The sequence below is a fragment of the Colias philodice genome, chromosome 10 (assembly GCF_061535455.1).
Source record: "Colias philodice isolate Cphi_HAF_F1 chromosome 10, ilColPhil1 Martin Lab GWU primary, whole genome shotgun sequence".
In the NCBI taxonomy this organism is placed as follows: domain Eukaryota; kingdom Metazoa; phylum Arthropoda; class Insecta; order Lepidoptera; family Pieridae; genus Colias; species Colias philodice.
This window is the reverse complement of record NC_143095.1, coordinates 5011232-5031203: the sequence shown is the minus strand read 5'-3', so window position 1 is coordinate 5031203 and position 19972 is coordinate 5011232. Positions and strand designations below refer to the sequence as shown.

At 33.7% G+C, this 19972-nt stretch overlaps 3 protein-coding genes and 1 long non-coding RNA gene across 8 annotated transcripts in view; 2 read left to right on the top strand and 2 right to left on the bottom strand.

Annotated features, from left to right (window-relative positions):
• Window positions 1-856: 856 nt before the first annotated feature.
• Window positions 857-1753, bottom strand: snRNP-U1-C (small ribonucleoprotein particle U1 subunit C). The gene has a single exon (XM_089699917.1). It carries the CDS (start codon window positions 1652-1654, stop codon window positions 1160-1162), a length of 495 nt encoding a protein of 164 aa, XP_089556043.1. The 5' UTR covers window positions 1655-1753; the 3' UTR covers window positions 857-1159.
• A 140-nt stretch (window positions 1754-1893) lies between these two features.
• On the top strand, window positions 1894-2614 carry LOC149485176 (uncharacterized). Its single transcript, XR_016316186.1, has 2 exons — window positions 1894-2126; window positions 2430-2614. It is a non-coding gene; the product is annotated as an uncharacterized LOC149485176 (long non-coding RNA).
• A 2526-nt stretch (window positions 2615-5140) lies between these two features.
• On the bottom strand, window positions 5141-11224 carry Ctps (CTP synthase). The gene is made up of 10 exons (XM_089699916.1): window positions 10899-11224; window positions 10633-10803; window positions 8786-9003; window positions 8126-8290; window positions 7928-8049; window positions 7589-7843; window positions 7139-7431; window positions 6799-7027; window positions 6577-6665; window positions 5141-6035 (listed from the first exon to the last, which is right to left on the bottom strand). Exons 1-10 carry the CDS (start codon window positions 11071-11073, stop codon window positions 5941-5943), a joined length of 1812 nt encoding a protein of 603 aa, XP_089556042.1. The 5' UTR covers window positions 11074-11224; the 3' UTR covers window positions 5141-5940.
• Window positions 11225-12313: 1089 nt separating this feature from the next.
• Vps13 (vacuolar protein sorting 13C) overlaps window positions 12314-19972 on the top strand; it is a 39930-nt gene continuing 32271 nt past the window's right edge. For 4 of the 5 annotated variants that reach the window (XM_089699914.1, XM_089699912.1, XM_089699913.1 and 1 more), the window contains exons 1-2: window positions 19162-19389; window positions 19747-19880. In XM_089699914.1, the coding sequence (XP_089556040.1) occupies window positions 19244-19389; window positions 19747-19880 (280 nt within the window). In that variant the 5' untranslated portion in view covers window positions 19162-19243. Of the gene's footprint in view, window positions 12622-12720; window positions 12808-15203; window positions 15402-15550; window positions 15775-15887; window positions 16027-16260; window positions 16460-17002; window positions 17289-17494; window positions 17610-17930; window positions 18166-19161; window positions 19390-19746; window positions 19881-19972 lie in introns of those variants that run through there. The other variant, XM_089699915.1, reaches the window with a different exon arrangement.

Sequence of the window (19972 nt, the reverse complement as noted above, 5' to 3'; positions counted from 1 at the left end):
TTCTGTAGACCTTTTCAATGTGTATAATACTTAGTACATTATTTTGATAAAACTCGTAGGGTTCAGCCTGCGTTTGCAATGTAAGCGGAAAAAATGTAATTTTTTACGACATCACATTAGAAACCTCAAAAATAACAGTACTTCTCTACTATTTAATGGATGTTATTATACATATAAATCTTCCTCTTGAATCACTCTATCTATTAAAAAAAACCGCATCAAAATCCGTTGCGTAGTTTCAAAGATTTAAGCGTACAAAGGGACATAGGGACATAGGGGCATAGGGACAGGGAAAGCGACTTTGTTTTATACTATGTAGTGATTAACTGAAAGGCCAAAAATGCATTTAAATAAAAATGTTACTACCTATACAGAACTGATTTTAATATTAAGTTTGGTGAAACCAATGCCTTATGATTTGATTACAAAGCTTGCTTTCAAGTGTATCAAGCTGCAAACATTTGCGACACTATGATACAATACAAAGGCATTTGAGGCAAAAAATATTGTATAACAGATAAATAAAGTAGCAGATTCTCTATTTAAACCAACTTCACTTGTTAAAAAAATTGCAAGATTAATTTGCTCATAATAATATTGAGAGCTACTGAGGTAGTAATAATACACATACTACATGGCTTCTTAGTTTAAAACAAAATTGCTTCCCACTGTCTGGTTGTCTCTATGTATAATCTTTAAAACTGTGTAACAGATTTTGATGTAATTTTTTAAATAGAATGGTTCAAAAGGAAGGTTTAAGATAATTAGATATAATCTGTTTAATAAGATTTAATCTGTTTGTTATATTTTAAGGATTATGATAAGGTTGAGGGATACCAAAAAAAAAAACATTGAGTAATTTATTCTATTTTAATTCATAGAATCAAGATTTTGTGTCCCTGATAACAAAACACATTTGATATTGATGTTTTTACATAGGTAGGTTCATGAAATAGCCATTCAATATAAAATATTAACCACCGATACAAACAGGTAGTCATTAATTTGTAGTCTTTCAGCAGCTAATTTCTAAATTAAATAGCAAAAACATGTTTGTAATTATTATACATTTACAATAATTTACAAATATTCATTCACATCACTTCTCTATCAGTTCTTTTATTAGGTACAATAATTATATTGTCACTAAATTTGTTCACTATTTGTTCATTGGTGGTCCATTCATCATAGGTGGTCGCATCTGACCCATAGGGCCCATTGGTCCCATATGTCCCATCAGAGGTCCCATCATTGGAGGACGCATGCCCATCATTGGCGGCATTGGCCCGTGTGGACCCATCATCATCGGCGGAGCCATGGGTCCTCCTGGACCCATGGAAGGCGGTGGAATCATACCAGGCGGCCCGCCAGGCGCCGGAACTGGTTGCCTCGGTCCTCCAGGTCCCATAACTGATGGATCCCAAGGTGGTGGAATTGCTGCACCTTTACCACCGAATGGATTTTGTGCTATTTTGCCAGCTTTAAAGGCTGCCGTAGTTGCATCAATTAAATGCTGCGCTTGTTCCTCCATCCATTTTTGATAGTAAAACTTAACGTTATCTTTATGCTTACGCCCAGTACAATGTGTTTTTCGAACACTAGGAGAATCATGCGTTAAATAAGTATCACAATAATCACAATAATACTTCGGCATTCTTAAAAATTACAATTAATTGCGTTAAAATTCACCAAATAAACAATGCACGCTAGTTTTTTGACAACGACATTCGTCATGACATTTACTGTTAAATATGTGTTAAATGTGCGCAATGTTGCCAGCTTGTAAATAGTAAATTATGTGACGAGAACATTCTGGCTGTTTTCCAATTACAGAGCATAATGCGACTCAGTGCCGCACAATGCCGAATACAGCAAAGTGCAAAGGAATAACCACAGAACAGTAAAGTAGATAGAAGTGTGATGTGGGCGTGGCCCACGTGTCACTGGTAAGGTAAGATCACCTAACTTGCTCTCAGTTGTGCGCAGAAAAATATTCGAGTCGGTTGTCAGCTGTCAAACCTTTTTTCCATATTTATTCATTAATTAGGACGTGTTGTTCGGTATAAAGAGTGCAAAAATGATAGCAGACGAAATAATATCAGCAATGAAGGCATTTCATACCGTCGGTAAGTCTTATTTTAATTTATTTTAATTATATTTTATGTTATAACTTCGCTTGTCGTAATTTGTCAAAATTGTATACAAATATCTAGTCAAAATGAACCTTAATCCATAAGAAATTAGTACTATTATAGATTGAACAGCAAACAAGACTTTCTGGAATATTATTGCAATAAACAAACGAATTTCGCTTTAGTGATGCTTGTGGCGCATATCGACAGTATCGATACTTTAGAAAAGACAAACATTATAAATATTAAATTTTATTTTATTTTTCCTTAGCTTTCATTTGTCTAATTTATTTATAGATTTCCCAAAGAGGCTAATTTAAAAGAGAAATGGATAAATGCAACGTGACGAGTTAACTGGATGCCGAACAGTACTAAGCGGTCTAACAAAGGCCACCGATACATCAAACCTACAGCAGTTCCAAGATTTAAAATAATGCATATTTTCTGTTTGTATTTTGTAAATATAGATTTATACTATTCTATTCCGTTTTTTATTTAATAATAATAATATAAAAAGACGTACTTAGTAGTAATAAACATACTCCAAAATGTGACACATTATACTATACTCGTATAATAGAAAGAAATAAAATACACAAAAAATATTTATTTGTGAATTATCGATATCTCGATATCGATAACAAGGCTGACATCCCTCAGAGCATAGCATCAGATAAATATCAAGTTAATGTCATTAATGTTGAGTGACACAAATTTCAACCTTATCTCTATGTATTGCGTTTCAAATTTATATCTATCGAAAACTAACGCCCTCTGTTGTGGAGTAGCTGAATGTTTTCGAATTTGGAATTTCTGTGCAATGAGAAACAAAACAGCTAATATACCTAGGGATGTTATACTAAAATAAACCGTAACATGGTGCGTTAGGGTACATATTGAAATGCTGAATTTATAACCTAAGTCAGTTTTTACTCAAATTAAGCTGTCCAATCAAAGGCATAGTTTACTTGTAGTGTACTGTATAACTATCGGTTTAAATGTGTGGGTTTGGCGACACTGGTTTTCATACTAATTAGACATTACAGCACTTCTATATGTTTTTACTGTTCTGTGGGAATAACTTTTCATCGCTAAGATTAACTTAATTCGAGCGAGTGGCGGGCGCCATTTGTCATAGACAATGTCATTTATGAACTTTTTAGGAAAATATGACATTGCCCATTGGACATGAACATGAGATTATTACTTGCTCTGTGGAACCAATGATTATGGAATGTGATTCCATATTCATTTACATGAACATAAAATGAATTTAGTGACTGAATTCAGTGCACTGTAATAAGCGCATTGGTGATGAAATGGAAGGCAGTTCGGTTCTCCAGTCTCAAACATGAATATCCCACATTAATCCCAATTTTTTTACAAAAACTTAACACGATTGCTCTTCTAAGAACTTTTTTAAGGAGTCAGTAGGTATCTATACTATACTAATATTATAAAGAGGAAAGGTTTGTATGTATGTATGTATGTATGGTTTTCATGCATAAACTACTGTACCGATTTTGATGAAATTTGGCACAGATAATCTTTAGACCCTGAGAAAGAACATAGGCTACCTTTTATAGTGAAATATGTACGACGGGCGAAGCCGGGGCGGAACGCTAGTTTTTTATATTCTCATTTAAGACTTAACAAAAATTCACAGAAAAAGTTCTGTGAATTTTTGTTTTTGTTTCAGTTATAAAATATGTGCAGTCTTATTTGCATCATTTTTAGGGTTCCGTATCAAGGGAATAAATATTAAATACATGTACACAATCCTAGAAGTTTGTGGTCTCCATATTTTTGTCTAACTAGCCCCCTGAAGATAGTTGGAACTTTCTATTTTAACTAGAATTATAAAGATAATTGTTACAGCCTTTTGATTTAGCATAATCTAATATATATTATAAAGGCGAAAGTTTGTAAGGATGTATGGATGTATGGATGTTTGTTACTCTTTCACGTAAAAACTACTGAACCGATTACAATGAAATTTAGCACACATATAGAGGGTAACTTGGATTAACACATAGGATAGTTTTTATCCCGGAAATCCCACGGGAACGGGAACTATGCGGGTTTTCCTTTGCAAACGCGGGCGAAGCCGCGGGCGGAAATCTAGTATCTTATATTACCTGCTGTTGCATTATTTGGCTGTATATATGACTGCTATACTAATTAATTACTACTGTGTAACTTAAATAAGTGTGTTGACATGAAAGAAACTGACCACAATATTTTGCTTACCTATAGTTTTTTAGAAGTCACTTTCAACAAAATAATTTAATAAAAAATAAAAAGACGTGTGGCACTCGGGGACTGCCGCGGTAAAGCTATTGCATAGCATGCCTTCAAGCCACACCTCCGAGCCCGTAGGAGTGGGGAGCGTGAAGTTTTTTCGTTACGGAATTTCTCAATTCGGCGCTCAAGGCCCGCGATAGAAGCTATGCAATAGCTTAAAAAAAACGTTGAAATCTTTTTTTTGAAAATTAAACATTTATTTGACATACAATAAACTGGAATGGTTACATAGTATGCACTGGCGTTTTACTATTACTGGCAAATACATGAAATACTATATTTTATGTTATATCAATATATCTTATTGTTAAAAGTTTTTTTTATTACAACAGACATAAAAATATATTTTTTTTTTTTATTCAAAACAGCCGAACAATCACAAAGACAATATTAACAAACAACCATAATGATGGTAAATGATACAGTAAGTATTTATACACAAAAAAAATATACCTACTTAAGAGTAAGAAGACTTATGGTTGTTTGTAATATGAATTTTTGTGAAGGGAATAAACAAATTGCTTATTATGCTTATTACAACAGAGATTCGATTAGTTATATGAATTCTAGTGAATAAGTAAAATGATTATCTAATATTTAAATTTTATTTAATTTCTTCATAAGAACCATTAAATAGACTTAAGGCCATTAAGCTGACTTGAGTTTATATAATTTATATATATATATATATATATATATATATATATATATACATAATATATATATGTTTTAATTGTAATATTCACTGTGAAAATCCAAAATTTTGAGTGTATAAAGAATAAATATATATGATAAGTAATAACACATTTCACGGATAATGACAATATGCTTAAAATTAATTGGAAAAAATTACAATCTCTTACTTTTTAGGCAATGAATAAAAATTTATAAGATATTTTTATAATTGTCTCATTCGGCAAGCTTCACACCATGTGATTATTTTTAAAATATATTGTACTGATTCATAGAATAGGTAGGTAGCTATTTTGTGTATTGGAGAAAATCCTACTAATAAAAGATTATAAAAAAATAACTAACCCATTTTTTATCATATACAAAATAATATACAATATACATAAGTATATAAACACCTACAGTCTTATTCATAAAAAGTTTTAGAACATTTAAAGGCTCGCTATAGTGTGAATGTCAAAAATCGTTATTTAAACAATTTGATACGAAATAAACTATAGCAAATATATAAGCTTATAGAACACTGGAATTAAAGTGTGGTTGAATCCTATAGGCAATTTTTATGAATAAGGCCGTCAGTACGTTTTTTTTTATCACATAAAATATAAAAATACAATAGTTATATTTTATAGTTTTTAAAAACTGTTTTACTTAATCAAGAAATTGTTAAAGAGTTGCAAATAATACATACAATACGATACCTACAGTTAAGAAAATAAAAAATATTATAAAACAGCTAAAATCAAAATTTATCAAATAAATTTTTACTCTTATTATATATGTTATACACTTATAGGCTAAAAAGACAAATTTAATGTATTCCATTAGTTTCAGGAGCAACATCACCATTTTTACTAGTGATATTAAGGGAAGCTAGTGACACATCTTCATCAAGATCTCCTTCATCTGGAAAGCATGAATTAAAACTAGAGTTTATTTGTTATTTTCTATTAAAGACAAGTATTTGCATAACTGATATTTTATTTAATAAATGTGATAAATACCGTAATGTAAATAATATGTGATAATCCCTATAAACTAAAGCTAACGAGAATCGTTAACCATTCTCAAAATAACTTTACTCACTAATTTATAATTATCATCAGGTTATTTTTGGTTGAAAACCATTACTTGTTCTCACGAACAATATCTACAAAATATACTTTATTCATAAATTTTCGTTAAAAAGTAATAACTTAAGTTGCTTTTGCTCTCGCCACTCCGAGGCATGTGGAATATGTATTGATACATTAATCCCTTGTCCTCCACGTACATTAGTATAGTTTGAAATTGATTTAGCATAATGTATGTGAAACTATCTCGTAATTATTGATCTTTCTTTCTTAACAATAACGTCAGAGACTTGGTTAAAAATACATAAATTTGTACTTGACTCATTATACTTAGGATGTTTGCCTACATAGTACATACACATCTATGAACCTACCTGAGCTCACATCAGATTGACTTCTAGGGCTGAATCTGCATCCCTTTGACAAATATTGCTTCAATTTTCCAGTAGCAGCCAATATAAGCCTAAAATTAATGCATCATTATGTATACATAGATATAAAATTATGATGAATTAAAAAAAAAAATTAAATTAAAAAACTGAACAAATGTTGTAATTTGTAACAGTAAAATGCCAATTTATTTTATGGTCTCTTACCCTAAGAATGGTGGACTAGGTGACAGGGGCCTGGAAAGGTACTCAGGGTGAAATTGTACAGTCACATAATAGGGATGGCTTTCCACAATTGCCACCTCCATACGAGTGTTTGTTTCGTCTTTTCCAATAAATCTTAAACCAGCTGCTTCAAGTCTTTCTATATATTCTGGGTTAACTTCATAACGGTGCCTATGACGTTCTTCTATCATTTCCTTTTTGTATAATGATGCTGCAAATAGATACAGTTAAGTAATTATGGTAAAAAATATTTTACTAAGTTATAATTACAGTTAAAAATTGAATGTTAGTATGTTCATTCATAAGAATGAATATGTCTCACCTACTACACTAGGTTGAAGGTAAGTTTTCCTTTTACCCAACCTCATAGTACCACCAAGATTTCCTGGATGGTGTTCAGGCATATCAATGACCAGTTTATCCTCACAATTTGGGTCAACTTCAGTACTGTTTGCTCCAGTCAAACCTAATACATTTCTAGCAAATTCTATAACAGCTGCTTGTAATCCTAAACAAATACCAAGCATTGGCTTTTGTGTTTCCCTACACCAATTGCAGGCTTCTATTTTTCCTTCCATACCCCTTTGTCCAAAACCACCAGGCACTATGACACCACTGGAAAAATTACAAAAGATTATTAGTAATATATTATATTCAAATTGTAACTAAAAGAAATGAAGAAATTTATGTATATTTCATAAACTAACACTACTTCAAATTCATAATATTCTAAGGATCTCATAAAATGGTAACATTGGCAAATAATACTCACTCGCTCTTACAGAGATCCTGCCAAGCTTTATGGTAACCTACTGGGTCCGTAACTTTACTCTGTTTCTCCAAATTTACTGCTTCAATGTAAGTCAAATTAAGCTTACAACCAGCCGCAATACACGCATGTTGTAATGCTTTAGTGACACTAGCATAACTGTCTTCTAACTTGGTGTATTTTCCGACGAGAGAAATATTTACTTCTCTTCTAAGATTTTCTACACGTTTTGCAAGGTTGCGCCATTTTTTCATAAAACTGTAAAAGTAATAAATAACTTAATTCAAGTAAAATCTTGTTTTCGTACCATTTTTTTTATCAATAATTAATAATTTAACTAACCTTCCCGGGCGAGGCATAGATATATTCAATTGAAGTCTTTCATTCAAATATTGTACAACACCTTGAGCCTCCATTAATAATGGAACATGATAAACAGAGGTCAAGTCATGGACACATATAACCTGTAACAATAAATAATATTTACATTGTAATACTTGAAAATAATTTAATAATTTTTTAAAATAGATTATAAAATACCTGTTCTGGTGCTACATGACAGAAGTTAGAAATCTTCTCTTTAATATTGTGATTTATTGGCTTCTCTGAACGACAAAGAATTAAGTCTGGTGATAAGCCCAGGCCACGTAATTCTCTTACCGATGACTGAGTAGGTTTTGTTTTTGGTTCACCTGTTGATTTCGGCTAAAATAAAAGTATTTTAAATCTTCAACTTTTTTGTATCAATTTGGTTTAGGTATTTATGTATAAAAATTAGTTTTGGAAAACTGTAAGAAAATTATAAAATACAATATTTTAATGAAATTTTGATAATGTTATATTTATTTAAAATTGTGTTAAAATTTATTCAACCTCCCATTATTATTGTTTAAGCGGTCTCATAGCCGGTTTATGAATTCAGTATTTGATGTTAAGAGCATCTTAGACTATACGTAAATGCTGCTTAAATATTTCTTGTATCTGACATGACCTTTATCAAATCAATTCAGTTACCAGTTGATATTCATCATGTGAATCATGTAATAAAAATATTTATATTCTCAATTCAGTTCTAAATATTTATTTATGAATGCAAATGAAAAAACTGACAATATTATATTACTCTTTTACACATTTTTTCACAGTTTTATAATTATAATTATATTGGAGTATGAGAAAGGAATACTGCATAATTCTTACCATTGGTACTAGGGATACATGAGCACAGCAAAAGTTTTCTCTCTTCACTCTGAACTGGAACTGCCTGAAGGCCTCCACAAAGGACATTCCTTCTATATCTCCGACAGTTCCACCCAATTCCACTATGCATACTCTTGGAGGAGTGTTATCTGGTGTTACTGGTATTCGAGCTACTTCTTCAACCCATTTCTGTACAGCATCGGTGATGTGAGGGATGACTAAAAAAATATTATACAAAGATTATGTTTTTAAATTACCCATGCATATCTTTTAAAAAATTGTAAACAAAACAATGTGGAAATAAAAGAAAATTATGAATCTAAGAAAGGTGAATAAATTACACCACATAACTAAAACACAACTTAACCCGGCGTCATTGAGGTTGGGTCAAAATGACCCGGCTTGTTTATAATTTACAATATCTTTGTAATTACTTGCACGATTGTGCTGTTCTTTGTAGTAGCTGGAGCTAACAATGTACATTAAACATTTTGGAAGTGAAATTCTTTCGACGTCAAGTGTACTGGGAGCTACACGCGTGTATTTTCGAAAAAGGTAAATATGACCCATCCTCACAATTGATGTAACAATTTCGCGCCATTGATAAGTTATCGATTTTTACTGTTGTGTATGATTTTTTGGTGTCTAAAAACATTATTTTTGCTTGTTTCTGTGAATTTTATGTTTTTGTTTGTCCAACAGGTACTTATTATAAAATAGGTACTATAAACGGATAGAATAGAAAATATCACGTATCATGGCGAGTTTAGACTCTTGTCTGACTCAGACTTACCTTATTATGATGATGAAGTTGAAGAAGAGGATCATGTTAGAGTAGGGAGTGTGTTTCAAGCGGAGAAAAGCGAAAACCCGAATTCGATACCTTTTACAATAAAACTAAATATGGGGTTGACGTCGCTGATGAACTTTGCGCCTCATATGATGTGAGTTGTAACTCCAAAAGGTGGCCCCTGACAATTTTTATGCCATGTTGGACACACAGGAATTAATGCGCTTATAATACGTCGCATAAATAAAAACAAACCAAGCGATAAGCGTCGTAATTTTTTTAAAAACTTAGGTCTTGCTCTTGTCTTAGAACATTCGAAAATTCGCCAGGAATTGAATCGATAGCAATGACAGATGGGCAAAAGAATCAGAGAATTTATTGATGGATCATCAGAGGAGCCACCTGCAATTCCTGCAAAAGATGTTAAGTGAGTCCGGATAAAAAAATAGTAAAACAAAACATTTTTGTCAAGCTTGCCCTAAATTTATTTGTCCTGAACGCATCATGTCTTTCTGTTAGTGATTTCATTTACAACGAAGATTCTAATTAGCTTTGTTAAAGTTTTTTTCTAATATATTAGACTTAAGTTTATAATATGCTATGCAATGCTATTTGTAACCAAAATTACTGGTTATTAGCGTAGTAATGCCATGAAAACGTAAGAGGTCCATATTTTGTTCCTATTTTTATGAGTTTATGTCAAAGTTGATAAAAGTGAATAAAACGTTGGTTAATTATTATTTTTATTTCATATTATCAAAACCAGAATACCTTTATCCTATAATAATAACACAGAATACTAATTTTCTTAAAAAGTTTAGAAATACCAACTATAAAATATATGGGTAATATTGACCCACCTCAACATTTGCGTATCTGTTTTCTACCACAATGACGCCGGGTTAAGAATGTCTGAACAGATTTTAATGATTTTTCTTTTATTGGATTTCTATTTGCTTGGATTAGGATAATGACTTAAAACACAGGTTTATCAGGTAAGTCTTTGATAAATTTAGGATTCAAAAGGTAACATTTTTATTAGATAATTTATTCATACCTTGCACAGTTTTCCCGAGATAGTCACCTCGACGTTCACGTTCAATTACTTGCTGGTAAATTTTACCTGTTGTTATGTTATTGTCGCGATGTAATGTTATATCCAAGAATCGTTCATAATTCCCAAGATCAAGGTCAACTTCACCACCGTCATCAAGAACGTAAACTTCACCTTTAGAAATAAAAATAGCAATGCATTATGCAGCAGACTTGATAACCATGCGCATAATAAAAAGGTAAGAATCAATTAGAGATAGATCTACATACCATGTTCATACGGGGAAAATGTACCAGCGTCAATGTTGATATATGGGTCGATCTTTATTGATGTTACATTGATACCACAACTCTTTAAAATTGTGCCAAAAGAACTGGCTATGACACCTTTTCCCACGCCACTAATAACACCTCCAGTAACTAAAATATATTTCATGTCAGGCATGCTTTATGTAGTCTTATATCATATTATCAATACAAAATAAAACTCAAGAGTTTAGTTTCGAGTTTGAAAATGCAAATGCCCAGACAATTTTCTAATTTTATAACACTATTTTCTTCACAACACACGTGCATGTAATACAATGTGTTTAAAATTAACGTCAACTGTCATCTTTGACGGAAATCGAATTAAATTTTAAATGTCAAAGGTTAAGACAGTTTAAGGCCGCGTTTCCACCTGCAAGTAAACTCGCGGAAGGCTTGCAAACTTCTTGCAAAAGTCCCTTGAAATATCCTTTACACGTTTTACTGGTCTGCAATTTATTTCTGTGTGTATATACCTCCACGATAAGTTGCGATAGTAAGATCCGCGAGCTTCTTGCAGGATATTTATTGCAGAAATAAATTGCAGGACATGTAAACGATATTGCAAGGAACTCATGCAAGACTTCCGCGAGTTTACTTGCAGGTGGAAACACGGCCATACGAAACTAGACCGATACGCACCGAATTCTGTCGCGAGTCCAAGCAGTCATGTTTAGACACGCTTTCTCAACTACTCGCAAGATACTCGCTGGACAAACTGTCGCCACAGTACTTGCTACATTGTTTAGACTTGCAAGCTCTTGTAAGCTGCTGTCAGACAGACTGCCAGACATTTTTTGGGGAAGTTTTCTTGTAGGTGGAGACGCGGCCTAATAGTGTATAGTATGTAGATAATGGTGCATCCACGTGGCATCCACAAATTCACTGAAATACATATAGCAAAGAAAGTGAGTAAAATGAGCTGAACTCAAAGAGTGATATAATATGTGGTGGTTTTTTACAGATATTCGAACTATTCCTGCACAGTTATGACGTGTATTAATATATCTACTATTCTTTGGTTAAGAGTTAAGAGTTAAGACTGATTACCCACGTAAATTCGCCACTAAAGATTCCCAAATCCTCCCGGGTATAATTGTATGAACAAAATATATATTTGTATAAGTAGTAATCCCCCCAGATTTTACTCAGCGCTATAGTTACGTGTGGTTACGTGCTGCTTAGACTTTATGATATTATATTATTCCCTTTATTTATTTATTTTTTTTTTTTGCTTTTCATGGCACGAAGAGTTCCCTTTATTATTTTCTAAATTCTATACTTGGCCCTTGGCATCTTTATATATTTAATCTGTTTTTGTCATTTTCAAAAAAAAGAAATGCAAATGTCACTATGTCAGTCTCAGACTTCAGTTGTCACTTGTCTGAAATTGCTCCGGGAAATATTTCAAATTTAATTATTTGCGTATTATTAAAAAGGTCCCGTATTGTGTAATTTTCACGTATTGAAATTCTTAAATATTCTTTTTCCATGCTAGCACTTTTCATTGGAAACGCGTGGTGCGATTTTCTGACTATGACTTAAATATCTAAATAATATTTTGTAATTATTATACAAAACATCGCAATGGTTTTCGAATCTATTGTAGTGGATGTTTTAAACCGGTTCCTTGGGGACTACGTTGAAAATCTAAATAGATCACAGTTAAAATTGGGAATATGGGGTGGTAAGTGTTTTTGTCATGCACAGTATGATGTCATACGAAATAAACTACTTGCCTACAAGGTTGATATTTATTTACTACACCTATATTGTATTATTACAGGCGACGTTGTATTGGAAAATTTGATACTTAAACAAAATGCTCTTGAAGAACTCAATATTCCAGTACAAACAGTATATGGTCACTTAGGTAAGAAGAATCAAGTACTTGAATTTTATTATTGCTGTTACAAATATGCAATGATCAATACAAAATTTTTTCGTAATTTTATTTTAAATTCAACTAAAAACATTTTGGAAAGGGTAAACTTCAAAACCAGTTTCTCAGAAATTTGGTATACATAATAGGTAGCTGAGTACCTGATTTTGATAAGAATAGGTTCAGAAAAGTACTAAAATAGTAATCTTATTGACTTAATTACTATTCTATTCTTAATGAGTATTAGTTAAATTAATGAATGTACTTACAGTCTTTGTATGTTTTTTATTGTTGTTTCCAACTGTTATTTATTAAGTAGATAATATAGATATTGTTCTTATAGCAATGCAAAATTATGTTATGTTTAATATATATGTATTTTTTTTTGATGATGAAAACTAAAAATTTACATTATTATGTTCATATATGCCATTATGACGTGACAAAAAATGAGTCTGTGCTAATTGATTAAAATATCTATTATAATTATTTTTTATCATGTTGAAATTTGTTTCTGAAAATGTATAAAGAAAAATCATCACAAATTTCAAATTAAACTAATTATCCTCCTAAATAGTTATTAATTGTTATACAAAAATATTTTTTTTAGAAATCCATATTCTATATTTTTATTATAACTATTATACTTAATACAGTATTGGTTAAATTTGCTTTGTAGAAATGTAAATTTTGCAATGTGAGTTTCACTTATATTTTCACTTGTTATACTACCTTACATGGTGTATGTGCACCATATGTTAAACCACATTTTAATTCAAAGGCAGAACTCATTTTATGTACAAAGTATTATTATTTATAGTCCTTTTCACCTATGATGATTCCTGTGACACTTCATCGTGTTCCGAATTACGTATTTTATGTTCAAAACGCCAAAATAATTTTAGTGCATAATATTTTTATTTTATGGCGGCATTATTACCAAAAATATAAAAATGAAACATCTTAAGCTTATAAATAAAAAACAGTATTGTTTAGTTTAATATAATGAAAAATAAAACAAAATAACATAAAAATATAATACCTACGCAATTCGTGTACATGAAATGGATCGCTGAAAAATCATAGAGTTGGAAAATCATATAATCGGCGCCCATCTTGTAATCGTTTGTCAATCGAGTCAATCGTCTGTACGAGTGCGTCAGCCTTGTATACAAGTTGCATTGTTATATTGATACTTTACGTGGTATTCTGTTATTGTTACTAATTGTTATTGTCAACTTTTTTTGCTGTTGTTTGCTAAGTTTCCTTAGTTAATTGTTGGCGAAATGCCGAAAAAACTAATTTTGGTACTTTATTCAAATCAATTTCATTTCCATATAAAATATTATCGATTATCGGTAACAATTGATACGATTTCAGTAAAGGACATCTCTACACGTGTCAAAAATCGATGTGTCACAGAAATCATCTTAGGTGGAAAGGACTATAATATAATTATGAACTATTTATTTGTTGTCAAAGTTGTTCACAAAAATATATAGAGGTGACAAAATGTATTGCTAAAACCATAAACAGAATACTATTGAATTTTAATTAGATAACATTATCACATTTAACATGCGATGTAGGTAACTGGGCCTAAAGGCTATGGAGTTCAGACAGTGACATCATAGCCTCAAATCAAGAATTGTTTTTATTGTGTGTGTGACTCACACTAACTCAATTTGAAGGTCAGCAGCGATTGACCTGTTTATGTGATGATATTATTAGATTTCACTGTATATTATCATTGGTAGTTTCTAAATATATACATGATTTGTATATTAATTAATAGTTTCTCAATTTTTATTATGTAGCTTTAGAAAATACATATTAAAATGAAAACTAAATGATGTTAGTGGTATTATTATGAAATCCCAAGCAGTATCAAATTATTTTTGATATATTATACCAACTAGTGGTCTGCCATAAAGTATGAAAAAGATAAGAAATGCACACAACATATTATCAATTTTCAAGTGTATACATTACATGCTGATAATAATATAATTTATCAGTAATAAATCAGTCTTAATTTAGCATCAACTACATACTTTCTCAAAAATGTTGGTAAACAGATTAAGGCTTTTTTGTTAATTTTATTTATCAACATCAATTTTTATTTTTTGTGTGTGTCTGATAGTATAATGTACTATACTATCACACACATACATAATTAATCCATGAGGCCCCAGAACCGGATCGGGCCGTTCGGGGCTCAATGGGAAAAATAAATTGTTTTATGAATATTATTGGTACACACTGATACTGGTAATTGACAGACCTACCGATATAAATTAATGAGAATTTTAGAAGAGGCACATGAGAATTTTATAAGATTTTAAGAAATTTATAAGATCCTATCCCAATTGAAATACCTTTCACAGGAAAGTTAGTGCTCAAGATACCATGGAAAAATTTATATGGCGCTTCAGTAGAAGCAACAATAGAAAGACTCTTTCTCATTGTTAACCCTAGTGCTGAAGTAAAATATGATCCGGAAAAAGAAGAAAAAATGGCTCTCCAAGCCAAACAAGCAGAGCTTGCAAGGGTTGAGGAGGCCAAAAAGAGAGAAGCGGAAAAAGGTTTGTGAACTTTATATTATGCAGATCACAGTTATTTTACATTGATTTGTTATGGGTGTTTCTTCAAATTTAAGACTAATAAACTCACTATGACCTCATATTGTTTTATCTTTTTTTTATAGTTTTACTGAATAAATAACATGTTTCAGATGAAATTAAATTGGATGAAACATTTGTTGAGAAATTGGTGACTCAAATAATAAAAAATGTCCAACTCAAAATTACTGACATTCATATTCGTTACGAAGATAGTATAACTAATCCTAAAGCACCTTTTTCCTTTGGTATAACTCTCCACAATTTATCTGTGCACACAACTGATGAAAACTGGAAACAGACTGTAATACAAGAGGCTGTCACTAAAATCTTTAAAGTGAGTAACATTTCTTTCGTTTTATAATTTTATTTTGTTTTGTCTTTTGCTGTGTATGAAAATAACAATCTGAGGTTTACTTATAACTATTTATATGTGATGGATTTCTACAGATTTTGAGCTTGGAAGGATTAGCTATTTATTGGAATCCAGCAACAGAACTGTATTCTAAAACCAGCCCCGATGAGATTAAGAACCGTTTGCAAAAAGAAATTGCAACTAAAGTAGTTCTTCCTGAAAATTATAACTATGGTAAGAATAACACAAATTAACTACATATGTCTTTGTAGTTGCATGCAAAAGTGATCAAAATGTACGACTTAACCTTTCGAATGATTATTATTGATTCCGTTACTAGTATCTAATGGAAAATAACTGTATAGACGATCATTACTATATTCTATCTTCTGAAATACATATTCTTTGTTCTATTGCCAATATGGTAAAGTAAATTATACATTCAATAACCGAAATTCAATTTTTCAGCACTCGGTCCTATAAATGCGACAGCAAAATTAAAACTCAATCCGAAGCCTGAAGGAGATACGCCTAAATTTAGTATTCCTAAAGTAATCCTTAGTTTACATATGGAACAGCTTGCTGTTAATCTTAATAAAGCACAGTACCAAGATATGATGCTGTTAGCAGACTCCATGGATCGGATGAGCAAAGGAGCACCATACAGGTTTAAATTTATGATAGAATACCAATGATAAATAAAATACTAATGATACAAAGTTTTCATATCATTAGCCTTATATTCATATTTTTTGTCGGTTCAAGGTCGATTCTCATAATCCCTAATATTTAGTTATGTAGAACATCATAGAGGTCATCAAATATAATTATGTTCTAATAACAAACTATGCTAGTACCTAATATATTTATTATGTTTGAGTTCTTATTTGTTGATCTTTAATTTTAGTATTCATAATTAGGTTTGTGTAAATTTTCTCACAATGTGAATCATGTAATTATGTCCAATTACACCTCAATTGTTATAAGTTTTTTGATAATTTTAATATCCAATTGTATTGTTATTGTTTTTGTTGGAAAACAAATATGTATCTTCATTCAAATTTATGAATTATTTAATTGCTGTAATTGTCTCATCAATATGTGATTAAATAATGAGGCTTTATTGCCCTATTGTTCTATCATGAATAAAATTTATCAATCTACGAAAATAAAATAAAATTAAATATTAACATACAAAACGTTATTCCAGAAAATATCGCCCAGACGCAAAAACTTACAAAGGTCACTATAAAGAATGGTGGCATTTTGCATACAAATGCATTTTGGAAGAAGAAGTACTGAGACGTCGTAGGAATTGGGATTGGAACCATATGTTGTCCCACCGACAGCTTTGTAAAGACTATGCTAATGCTTACCAATGCAAGCTCACTAGTAAGGGAAAAGTGGCAAATGAGTACCAATGTGTGTTGGATAAAGCTGAGAAATCATTGGATCTGTTCAATTTGGTTGTAATCAGGCAACAAATTGAGTTAGAGGTGTGTATTGTAGTTTATTTATTTAACAATATTATGTAGTATCAGTATACTACATTAAACTACTACTACAGTATACTACGTTAAATAAATAAACTAATTTTACAATAAATTAATTTTACAATAAATACATGGTCCCTACCTAGTGGTAGGGACCATGTATTTATTGTAAATTGTAATTGGGTGTTTATTGCGTAACTTTTTTTCAGGTGGAAAGATTAGGCAAATTGGAAGCGGAAGCAAAGAAATCTCGCGGTTGGTTCAGTGGCTGGTGGTCCGGAGCGAGTTCTAAAGATGAGGAATTATCAGAAGGAGTTGCTATCAGTAGGTTTTACTACCAATCAGTGACGAATTAATGTATCACGAGAAGACCATGACCATATTACATATTATGTATAATGTATATATCTATGTCATACAATTAAAGACCCTAACTATTTTTCATTCATGATCTGCTCTGTTCAAAGCGTGATTCCTTCTTTCCCTCTTATATGAATCCCCAATAAAATATGGTCTATTATCACAGGAGTAAAATATCAATTCGAAAGTTTTTCAAACAAGCAACTGAACAAAATTTTCAGCTTTCAGCTTTATAAAATAAGTACAAAATATATTACAAACATGTATCACCTGCTCACCCTACAGTGAAGCAATTCGAGAAGGCGATGACAGGCGAGGAGAAGGAGAAACTATTCCGCGCGATCGACTACCAGGAGAACACGGCTCCGTTGCACTTGCCCATCGAATATGTTGCTGTGGAGGGCAGCTTCTGCTTGGACCGGCTGCAGCTGGCCGTGCGGCACGACGTGGAGGTGCTGCGCGCGTGTGTGGAGCACGTGGAGGTGGACCTGCAGCAGCGGCCCAGTGCCAATGCTCTCAGGTACATATACACTAACAGAACACTTCTGCTTGGACCGGCTGCAGCTGGCCGTGCGGCACGACGTGGAGGTGCTGCGCGCGTGTGTGGAGCACGTGGAGGTGGACCTGCAGCAGCGGCCCAGTGCCAATGCTCTCAGGTACATATACACTAACAGAACACTTCTGCTTGGACCGGCTGCAGCTGGCCGTGCGGCACGACGTGGAGGTGCTGCGCGCGTGTGTGGAGCACGTGGAGGTGGACCTGCAGCAGCGGCCCAGTGCCAATGCTCTCAGGTACATATACACTAACAGAACACTTCTGCTTGGACCGGCTGCAGCTGGCCGTGCGGCACGACGTGGAGGTGCTGCGCGCGTGTGTGGAGCACGTGGAGGTGGACCTGCAGCAGCGGCCCAGTGCCAATGCTCTCAGGTACATATACACTAACAGAACACTTCTGCTTGGACCGGCTGCAGCTGGCCGTGCGGCACGACGTGGAGGTGCTGCGCGCGTGTGTGGAGCACGTGGAGGTGGACCTGCAGAAGCGGCCCAGTGCCAATGCTCTCAGGTACATATACACTAACAGAACACTTCTGCTTGGACCGGCTGCAGCTGGCCGTGCGGCACGACGTGGAGGTGCTGCGCGCGTGTGTGGAGCACGTGGAGGTGGACCTGCAGCAGCGGCCCAGTGCCAATGCTCTCAGGTACATATACACTAACAGAACACTTCTGCTTGGACCGGCTGCAGCTGGCCGTGCGGCACGACGTGGAGGTGCTGCGCGCGTGTGTGGAGCACGTGGAGGTGGACCTGCAGCAGCGGCCCAGTGCCAATGCTCTCAGGTACATATACACTAACAGAACACTTCTGCTTGGACCGGCTGCAGCTGGCCGTGCGGCACGACGTGGAGGTGCTGCGCGCGTGTGTGGAGCACGTGGAGGTGGACCTGCAGCAGCGGCCCAGTGCCAATGCTCTCAGGTACATATACACTAACAGAACACTTCTGCTTGGACCGGCTGCAGCTGGCCGTGCGGCACGACGTGGAGGTGCTGCGCGCGTGTGTGGAGCACGTGGAGGTGGACCTGCAGCAGCGGCCCAGTGCCAATGCTCTCAGGTACATATACACTAACAGAACACTTCTGCTTGGACCGGCTGCAGCTGGCCGTGCGGCACGACGTGGAGGTGCTGCGCGCGTGTGTGGAGCACGTGGAGGTGGACCTGCAGCAGCGGCCCAGTGCCAATGCTCTCAGGTACATATACACTAACAGAACACTTCTGCTTGGACCGGCTGCAGCTGGCCGTGCGGCACGACGTAGAGCAGCGGCCCAGTGCCAATGCTCTCAGGTATGTGCTCTGAAGGAAGGTCATGAATTGTAAACAATACCCGCGTCACTGAAAATTGGAAGCACCGAAGGAAAACAGTTGAGTTTATGGTTTACAATTTACAATGACTACAGAATACAGATGCAGTGGGAGTCCGACATCACTTTAAAAAAAAGTCCATTATGGAGTTTTCCTTCTTCTCCACCTCGCTCTTTCCCACTATAGCTTACTCGACAGATACTGACATTTAAAAAAAATAATATATCATATACAATTTGTTACAGAGTGGATGTTCAAATGAAAGAATTTACCGTAACCGGTGTGCGTCAAGATGAGTTTGAACCGAAATTAGTCACTTCAAAAGAAGTTTCTAAAGATGTTAATCTTTTGAATGTTCTGTTTGAAACAAACCCACTAGGTAAGTGCACAAAAATATAATGCAAAAATTTTATTCGTGTAAGAAATGGATTTATGTACAAAATAAAATAGAATAATCAACCTTGGTTGGTT

Coding starts and splice junctions, on each gene's coding strand:
- snRNP-U1-C (XM_089699917.1), bottom strand. CDS start 1,654: ATGCCGAAGTATTATTGTGATTATTGTGATACTTATTTAACGCATGAT.
- Ctps (XM_089699916.1), bottom strand. CDS start 11,073: ATGCCTGACATGAAATATATTTTAGTTACTGGAGGTGTTATTAGTGGC. Junction 8,291..8,785: donor ATGTATCCCTAGTACCAATG/GTAAGAATTATG, acceptor CTTTTATTTTAG/CCGAAATCAACAGGTGAACC. Junction 6,036..6,576: donor TCAATCTGATGTGAGCTCAG/GTAGGTTCATAG, acceptor CATGCTTTCCAG/ATGAAGGAGATCTTGATGAA.